We start from the raw sequence: 10,098 nt of genomic DNA, 5'->3' as shown, positions 1-10,098 counted from the left end.
AACTATCACTTACTGAGTTTTGGTGTATTAGCAAAGAAAAACATCCATAATCACCTGAAATGGTTATGAAAACACTTCTCTACTTCTAGCATGTGCTGTCCAATTGCTCTTCTGGTGTTTACTCTTATAACTTTATATAATACAATTATATTTCCATTTTGATACATTATCTTTAGATTATATCTGTGGACCCCTTTGCTATGAAATAAGCATAGTCCTATAGCATTTCTTCCACCTCCCCACCCCTCTGGTAGTTTCTGCTATTTTGTTAACTTTAGCTTTAATAGCTACTTTTCTACTACTATCTGTCTATTTTACTAAAGTTAAATAGTAAACCTCAAATTCTTCATCTACCACTCTGTTATAAAAGATGAAGGGGCCATTTCATTCTTACTTTTGCTTTGTGTCCCTTATCTCACCTCTTGATTTCTGTTAACTACAGTAGAATCTCAAAAAAAAAAAAAAACTATAGTAGAATCTCTGACAAGAGATTCTTTGGCTCGACATGACATAAAAGCCAATTGTTCAGCCATGGTCAACATACAGAGGTGGTTAATGTAAGGAACTAGGCCTACTATATATTGATATGTACATGTGGTGTATGTTCAGTTTATGAACATTAGGTCAACTTAAGGAGGTGGCCAAAGTAGGGAGGTGATCAACTATAGACGTTCATATATATATATATACACACACACACACACATACGTATACACACTCACACATACATATTTATGAGACAGGATCTTGTTCTGTTGCCCTGGCTAGAGTGCAGTGGCATCATCATAACTCACAGCAACCTCAAATTCCTCAGCTCAAGTGATCCTTCTGCCTTAGCCTTCTTACTAGGAGGGACTACAGGCAGGCATGCGCTATCAGGCCCAGCTAATTTTTCTATTTTTTTGTAGAGATGAATGTCTTGCTCTTGCTTAGGCTGGTCTTGGATTCCTGGCCTCAAGTTATTCTCCTGCTTCAGCCTCCCAGAGTGCTGGGAGTACAGGCATGAGCCACTGTGCCCGGTATATGTTATTTTTATGCAGTTAAGGTTTCAGGCATTTTTGTTTTATTCTGAAGTTTAAATTGAGCCTTCTGCCTCTGTCTCTTTATTGATTCTAAAAATTTAAAATCTTAACACATGATTACATAAATATTATTCACTGCAAAGCCAAAGTCTGTGGGACTCTCAGAGAAGGAATCCTATGTCATGAAACACACTGGTCAAAGAACAATGTCTCAAGAATAAAAGTACAATGGATTTTCTACTTGTTACTGTGAACCTTGAGCTGTCTAATAGAATAGTCTGTTATGATGGAAATATTCTATGCCTGTTGCTGTCCAGGATTAGCTACTAGCATACGAGCTACGAAGCACTTGGAATTTGGTTAGTATAGCTAAGAATGTGACTTATTAATATTATTTAATTTTAATTACTTTAGACTTAAAGGTAAACAACCACATGTAGCTAGTGGCTGTCATGCTGAACAGTGCAATTCTGGGCCACACTGTGACATTCTTGCCTCATTTCCCACCATTCCAAGCCTTGTCTACTATGACTGAGTTCCTGCCATATAAATACCTTGATTTCTTGGAAGACCACTATGGGTAAGTACTGTGATATTTATTCTTTAACTGTTACTTCTAATCTTCCCAAGAACCACACATCCTAGTCTGTTTTCTGCTGCTATAATAGAATAGCACAGACTGGGTAACTTACAAAGAAGAGAAGTTTATTTGGGTCGTGGTTCTGGGGGCTGGGAAGCCCAAGAGCATGGTGCCAGCATCTAGCAAAGGCCTCTGTGCTGCATTATCCTGTGGCAGAAGGTAGAGAGATAGAGAGAGGGAATTGGATCAAACTCGTCCTTTTCTCAGGAGCCTGTTTTAATCCATTCATGAGGGCTCTCCCACCTCTTAAATCCATCATAATGGCAATTAAATTTCAACCTGCGTTTTGGAGGGCACATTTAAACCACTGAATCCTGCAAGGAAAATGTTACCATCCCCATTTAGCAGATGAGAAACCCCATTTCCTGGAGAATAAATTAGCCAGCTTGTCACACAGCTGAGCAAGGGAGCTGAGCTAGGATGTGAAAAGCCGGTCTTCTTTCTTCCTATGCACTCTCCTTTATCTCATTATAGGCACGAAACACTGTGTTATATGCTGGGAATTTAGGGTAAAAGAAGTTCAGATCCTGTCTTGAAGGCAATAAACTGAGCCAGGCAGTAGTTATTTCCTGGGTCTGCTGTGACTGATTTCACAAACTTGAGGTAGTGTTCACGTTCACTGCTACTGTGCAAACAGGGTTTATTTGATTCTTATTTAACAGTCATACTGCCTTTGAAAGAGTAGCCAACTTCAACTTACCTCCTTTTGATAGGCCAGGCCAGCTTCATAGAGTTTAATGAAGAGGTATTGAGTCCATTTGTAGTAATCTGGCAAACATGTAGTTATTTCCTGCCAAAGAGAAGGAACAATCACATATAAACCATTGTAAACATTTCCCCCACAATCAGCCCTGCAATACAATTTTGAAAAGCAATCAAATTACAAAAATATTTGTTGGCTGGGCATAGTGGTTTATGCCTATAATCCTAGCACTCTGGGAGGCTGAAGAGGGAAGATCACTTGAGCTCAGGAGTTTGAGACCAGCCTAAGCAAGAGCAAGGCCCCATCTCTACTAAAAATAGAAAAATTAGCAGGGCCTTATGGCAGGCGCCTATAGTCCCAGCTCTTCGGCTGAGGGAAGGATTGCTTGAGGTTGCCATGAGTTAGGCTGAGGCCATGGCACTTTAGCCTGGGAAAGAGAATGAGGCTCTGTCTCAAAAAAACAAAAAAATCGCCAACCTGTATTTTCACCTATTAGTGAGGTGAGGGAAGGAGCAAATTATTCTGGGAAGAGATGTGATTGAAAAGCCACCTCCACCTTTCCTTCGGCATGTTCTATGATGAGAAATGCAACTTCAAACCTTTTGTACACCCTCTGCCTGCCCATCAACCCGCAGCACTAGCAGGTGAATTATGTCATATGAAACGGGGTATTAACGTTTTTGTCAGCACAAACATAGGTTAGGAACCACGATGCTTATTCACATAGCACATCTTGAAAGCAAACACACAATTCAGGAGGAATATTTGCCTGTTTCAGTATGATCCTCACTTGAAAACAAACTCTGTGTTTCTACATCTAACTGGGGCCTGGTGGCTCCTTTAGAGTCATTATGTTCCATTGATTCTATTATGTGAATCAGCTACCTAGGAAGACCAGTTAAAAACATTATCGAACATTAAAGTGAGAAAACATCTGGTTTATATTTCTAAGCTTAAATCAAAGCTTCTCCAAAGTTTACCTTCTGTTCTAACAAGAATTTGCTATAGAATTTTTCAGTACAGGTCCTGATGAACCTACTTACAAGGTTTACCACTGATACAGTCAAGTGAGCATAAGACCTCTTCACTGTCACGTGTTTCTTTTCTAGTGCTCTCTCACCTCCAAAAACAGCTAACACAGAAATGGACGAAAGAAGGGGCTGCGTCAAATGGCTCCATTTGTAATTGACTTTTGATAGAAGGCATACTTTTATCAAAAGGGCAAACAACTGTCTTCCTTAAGATGAATGTGAGAGGACAGATCTGGAAGCCCAGGACCGGAGGGCACGTGTGGCAGGAACTGAGCCAGCTGTTGGGTAAACTCCTGATCCTCCCATGGGCTGATTTTCTCATGTAAGATTCCTGGGTCCTTTTATGTTCTATCTTATAGAAATACAGATTAATAACCACTAGAAAACAATACTTTAAGTACAAACAACTCAGTTCTGACCTCTGGCCCCACCTTCCCACTGCAAGGTAGGTAGTGAATAAGTTGGTAGAGAATAACCCACAAAATCTAATGGCTTTGCCCACACTATAGCCCGGCTATTTTTTGTTTGCAGCCATCATTGTTGTTTGGCGGGCATGGGCTGGATTCGAACCTGTCAGCTCAGGTGTATGTGGCTGGCGCCTTAGCCACTTGAGCCACAGGCGCCAAGCCCAGAGTGGTGGTTTCTGAGCTACACACACGCCAACCTGCACTCACTCCCAGTGAGTCCACAGCTCCCAAGCCTGCAGGGGGATCGTGTGCAAAGAACCTCACCAACTCAAGACCCAGATGAGCACCCTGAGGCTGGGCTTGCTCCCCACACCCTCAAACTCTTCATCCCATCACCGTTTATGTACCAGCTTTTCCTCCTGCTGGCATGGCATAGAATTTATTCTCCTCAGCTTTTTAGACAAGCAACTTTAAAACTTTCATTTGTAACAAAACCTAGGGCAGAAGCTATGCTTGGTCTGTTTCATTTTGCGCATCACTGTATGCTCAGGTCCTGGCACACCGGGCACTAAGTCCCTCGGCTTGACGTCCAGGGGGGAGGCTGGCTTCATTACCACAGCACTCTAACAGGAGACTGAGGCACCTGTCGGGCTCTGGGACAAGGTGAAAGGGAAAGGAAAGGACTATGGTAAAAACACTTTACTATCCCTTATCAAACACTGGCTTTCTGATTAAAAGGAGATGCTGTTTATGAGGGAAAGACCAAAACATATGATATGGAGAAATCAACGCAAAGCTGCTCCCAGTCAGCTTTGGGGCAACCCCCAGCAAGGAGGGCCTGCTAGGTCACCTCTACTCCCACCCTTCTGCTCAGGTCTGGTCTAGCTGGGTCTTTGTTTCTCGCTCCAGTTGAATCTTTGACAGTGATTCATCCCACATAGCAGAATAGCTAAAATCACTCAGAGCCATCATGAATTTCACTGGCATCACGACCTCATAATATTTAGGTCAGCCATCAGAATTTGACAAAACAAAACCAAAACCCGAGGCAACATGTTTATCAAGCCTGTCATCGTTTATCAAGCCCGTCATCTGCTGGCCCTGCACATTGTTAACTAAGCATGTCAGATAGGTGAGCAGACGCCATACCTCACAGTTTCTAGTGATGTGGCATTACGGCCCCCTCTCCCCAGTCTCACTGTGAGCCTTCAAAACACTGACTCTTGAAAACAGAGGTGAGGGGTACTCAGACGCTCTTTAAAAAAATGATCTTTTGTTATGTGCATTTTTGCCATTTGTTCTTTATTGCAACAGAATAAAAGGAACCATAGAAGAATGGCCTTGCCTTTTTTATTCCATCCCTGGTTCTAAAGGGAGCAACTGTGAAAACAGAGGCCAGAAAAACTGGCCTCAGCATTCATATTGTACAGCTTAAAAAAGAAGAAAAACACCTGGGTGCCTCAGATGCTTCTCACTGGCGACAGCTCAAGGTTCGAGTTCATAGCTTGGAAGAAGGAAGAGAGAGGCGCACGAAGAAATTTGCCAGAATCAGGACATTGACGGGCATAGCACATGAAGTCCTCTAAACTTAGCACTGGTTCTTGAACTTGGTTGCACCTTGGAATTAAGCTTTAAAGGTTTCTAATGCCTGGATCCTACCTCCAGAAACTCAACATGGGGCCAGGGCTGAGGACCACTGCAAAGAGGTTCCTCCCAAATACATCTCTCCCCTAGATACCACTTGAAAGACAGAGTCCAAGTTCTGCCCACATGTCTTGGCAAAGTTTAACGAATTGGACTTTGACAAGAGCTAAGAGCACAAATTTGCCCATATGACATTTCTAACAGGGTACCCTGTACATCGTGTTAAGGCAGGTCTCTCAATGAGTCTTCCCTTGATTCAAATTCTGGCACACCTCAGCTCCACTCCAGTTCTCAATTACTGAGAAGATTAACGCCATCTTTTCACAGTCTCACCAGTCTTAAGCAAAGTTTCTCAGAATCTTCATGGCCACCACTATCCCATTCCTTCCTTTTGTCTCCAAGGGAAAGGAGGAGACCACCCAGTGGCACTCTAGGCCCTGGACCAGCCCTCCAACCTCTCCGTGTTCTGCCTCACTCCATCTCATTCGCATCCTTCCCAGCAACTCCTTGTCATCCATTGGCCCGGCCAGGGCTCCCACCCTAGAACACACCACCCCTCTTCCTCCTTCCTTGACTATTACTCCCATGACTCCTCTGCCGTCTTCCTCAGCCTCACTGACTGCTTCGTCTCGGCCTCTTCCCCCTCCCCCTCTTCCTGCAACCATCTGTCAGATCCCATCTCTGCCGGGTTCCTTCGGACCTCCTCTACCTTGCCTTCTCTCCTTTTTGCAGAATTGAGGAAACAGGTGTTAATATCGGGGTAATTAACTAACCTTGTACCTAACATTTATCTAAGAAATCATTTTTATGCCATTATCTTCCTTTATCTCAGGACTAACTTTAGGCTGAAAATGAACATTTAATGAAAATTGAAAATGACAAATGCTAGACACTGCGCTTTCACAGAGCATATTTTTCTTAAAGGTCTTCTTTTTTGAATTGAGGACTACAAACTAAATTCTTAAGTAATTCGAAAGATTCATGTTCTACATGCTCTTGAAGCCAATTTAGAGAATGAGTATTAGTCTCAGGGAAATCACGGTCTTTGCAGTTTTAAAGACAACTCATGCTGTCTTTCCTAACTGAAAACGGCTTGAGTAGTGAGCTCATCCTTTTGCTATTTTCTTAACTCATATTTTTTGAGCATTATCATTTTCATGGTAACCTGAAAGCTGTTCTCTGTTACAAACTACACAAGATCCTATAAACTGTCCATAAGCAAACAAAAAGCAATAATTAGCTTAATTTCTTGGTAATTGTTTTTTGCCAGCTGACAAGAATTTATCAAGGCAGTCTAACAATACAAACAGCTTTTCTAACTGGGCAGTTGGGAACAGAAAACCCTCCATTAAGCTACAGATGAGATTAATTGTTTTGAGTTGCAATTTGTTATCCGTCTAGTTGAGCACAGGCCAGTATTTCAGCTGCCTCCTCTTTTTTTTTTTCCTGGAAGGAAAAGACATTAATTTTATCTGCAACATCCTTGAAAATTTTAGGATCGATAGGCTAGAATCACTTGAAAGATGTTTTCGTGTGTCAATTCTCTAGGTTTCCTGAAGAATATAAGGGCTATTTGTTACACATGGGCATGGATCCAATGGAAGAGGAAATACCAATTCATCAGTTCCATGGATGTACACAGTGACAGCAATGCCCAAAATGAGCTGTTCTGCTGCCTGCAAACTCTGTAAGCAATGAGTAGTAGAAACCTGCTGTACCTCGAAAGATTTCATACGTGACAGAGACTTAGAAATAAAACTGTAAACCTAGAATATTTACAGAAAGTCATTCTGATAGTCTAATGATTGTTCCCCCCCACCCCCCCCACTTTGGAGACAGAGTCTCTCACTCTTCAGAGTCAGTCTTTTCCCTGAATCCAAGCTAGAGTACCATTGAGTCAACCTAGCTTATAGCAACCTCAAACTCCTGGGATGAAGCAATCCTCCTGCCTCAGCCTCCTGAGTAGCCCAGACTATTGGCACTCCCCACAGCACCAGGCTAATTTTTTCTAATTTAGCCTCACTCTTCCTCAGGCTGGTCTCAAACTTCTGAGCTTAGGCAATCCACTTGCCTAGTCTCCCAGAGTGCTAGGATTACAGGTGTGAGCCACCACACCTCACCAATAGCCCAGTGATTTTTAGGGGTAGGGTTTGGGGGTGGGGGAGGGCAGATCAGAATCCCACAGGAGGTGGGAGAATTTTTCCAACTACACATGCTGTCTTCTGCTTTGGGGAAGATGAAATAGATATACTTTCCCCAGTTCTTTCTAGGTACAACTAAAAACTCTGGAACTATAAGACTCTTATATAAAACCTAAGAGTCTAAAACAACTGGAAAGGGTGGAGCCTGTGGCTCAGTGAGTAGGGCGCCGGCCCCATATACTGAGGGTGGCGGGTTCAAACCTGGGTCCAGCCAAACTGCAACAAAAAATAGTTGGGTGTTGTGGCAGGCGCCAGTAGTCCCAGCTACTTGGGAGGCTGAGGCAGGAGAATTGCCGAAGCCCAGGAGTTGGAGGTTGCTGTGAGCTGTGACTTCACAGCACTCTACCCAGGGCAATAAAGTGAGACTCTGTCTCTAAAAAAAATAAATAAACAAAACAATTGGAGAAGGTAAAGCAGACTGACTAGGAATCTCATACCAAAGGATGACACAGTGGTCAAGTCCATGGATTTTTTTAATGCCCCATATGTTCCAGAATTGTAGCTAACATAGCTAGCAACCCAGAAATGCCAATGAATGCAGAGAAAGAAAGAGAAATGGGGAAAGAAGGAAGGAGGGAAGGAGGAAGGGAGGAAGGAATGGAGGGAGGGAAGGAGGGACAGACCTGCTCTCTCTCTAGGTAAAGTACCAGGAAAGTACAACCTAGAAAGACAGAAGACTTTTAGACAATAGCCACTCTACTTCCAATAGTATAGAAAAACCCGCAACCACACCCCTATCAGCAAAGGCTTAGTAAAGCCAAGGCAGGAGGGGGGAACCTGCAGCCTTGGCACCATATGTGGCCTTCTGGATCCTTGAGTCAACCTTTTCCCTGAATCCAAATTTAAAGGAGGCCTATATCTTAAGGAAGCTAAGAAGGCACTACAACCTCCCCGCCAGGGTGCCGTGACAGGAAGCTGAGTGGAGAGCTGTGACTTCTCTCCCTCCTGGCCTTTAGTGAAAAACCCATCCCCTCATTGGTGGTATTAGTGGAGGCCACAAGAGGAGAAGTTATAAAGAAGAAACAAATGAAAATTTAAAAACAAAACCGTAAAATAACTCAAATAAAATGCTCATTAGATGGGCTCACCAGCAGAATGGAGGGGACAGAGGAAAGAATCAGTGAGCTTGAAGACAGGACGACTGAACTTACCTAATCTGAACAACAGAGAGAAAATAGACAAAAAAAAAAAAATAAACAGATGTGAGAATCCCGCAAAAGATCTAACATGCATGTCATCAGAGTCTCCCAAAGCAAGGATAAAGAGAGGGAGGGTGAAAAACTATTCACAGAAATAACCACTGAAATTCTCTGAAATTTGGCAAAACATAAACCTACAGATGCAAGAAGCGTGAAATCATACAGAGTATATTCTCTGACAACAATGGATCAAGAAATCAAGAACAGAAAGATGAAAGAAATAATACATTTAATTAAATGAAATGTAAATACAACTCATCACATTTTATGGGACCCAGCTAAAGCTGTGCTAATACTGGACAAGAGGAAAAGTCTCAAGTCAATAACCTCAGCACTCGCTTCAAGAAATGAAAAAAAAAGAAAAATCACAAAGTCCCAAAGCTGCAGATGCTGGCATAGATGTGGAAAGAAGGGAACACTTTTATACTGTTAATGGGACTGCAAACTAATACAGCCTCTTTAGAAAGAAGCTTGGAGAATCTTCAAAGAACTGAAAACAGACCTTCTATTTGACCCTGCAATCCCATTAGGAGGCATCTAACCAGAAGGAAAAAAATCATTTTATCATAACAACATTTGCACTAGATGGTTTATCACAGCTCAATTTATAATTGCTAAGAAACAACCAAAGTGCCCATCAGCCAGGAATGGATTAATAGACTGTGGTATATGTATACCATGGCATACTACTCAGGCATAAAAGGATGGAGACTTTACATCTTTTGTATTAACCCGGATAGAGTTGGAGAACATTCTCTTTAGTAAAGTACCGTAAGAATGGAAAAGCAAGTATCCAATGTACTCAATACCAATACATACCCACACAAGAGAAAAAATTTAATTCAAGTTGCGAGGAGGGGGAGAGAGAATGATGTGCTCTCACCTAATGGGCACAATGTAAGAGTACATGGCACATCTCCTGGGTGCAGGACACAGCTACCACGGGGACCTTACCTAACAGATGCAAATACTGCAACCTAATTGTTTGTACCCTCATGTTAATCTGAAATTAAAGCAAAAAGAAACTGAAAAAAATAGAAGACTCAAAGTAAGCAGAAGGAAGAAAATAATGAAGAAGAAAGTAGACATCAATGAAATTGAAAATATAAAAACAATAGAAAAAAACTCTTTATGAGGTTTCTGTTTCTAGTCCTTATCTTAAACATTGTTACTGTTATTAAATTTTAAGCCTTTTGGCTCAGCGCCTATAGCTCAACCGGCTAAGGCGCCAGCCACGTACACCTAAGGTGG

The 10,098-nt window shown here is 42.2% G+C and overlaps 1 protein-coding gene across 1 annotated transcript in view; it reads right to left on the bottom strand.

Moving 5' to 3' along the window:
- The window catches only part of LARS2 (leucyl-tRNA synthetase 2, mitochondrial), a 165,438-nt gene that overhangs the window by 104,245 nt on the left and 51,095 nt on the right, over positions 1 to 10,098 (bottom strand). Inside the window, exon 6 of the mRNA XM_023515923.1 lies at positions 2,363 to 2,452. Coding sequence (XP_023371691.1) covers positions 2,363 to 2,452 — 90 coding nt within the window. The remainder of the gene's footprint in view (positions 1 to 2,362; positions 2,453 to 10,098) is intronic.

Source organism: Otolemur garnettii, unplaced genomic scaffold (assembly GCF_000181295.1).
Source record: "Otolemur garnettii isolate 467f Iridium unplaced genomic scaffold, OtoGar3 scaffold00082, whole genome shotgun sequence".
Lineage (NCBI taxonomy): Eukaryota > Metazoa > Chordata > Mammalia > Primates > Galagidae > Otolemur > Otolemur garnettii.
The sequence above is the reverse complement of the archived record's forward strand: the minus strand, read 5'-3'. Positions and strand labels throughout refer to the sequence as shown.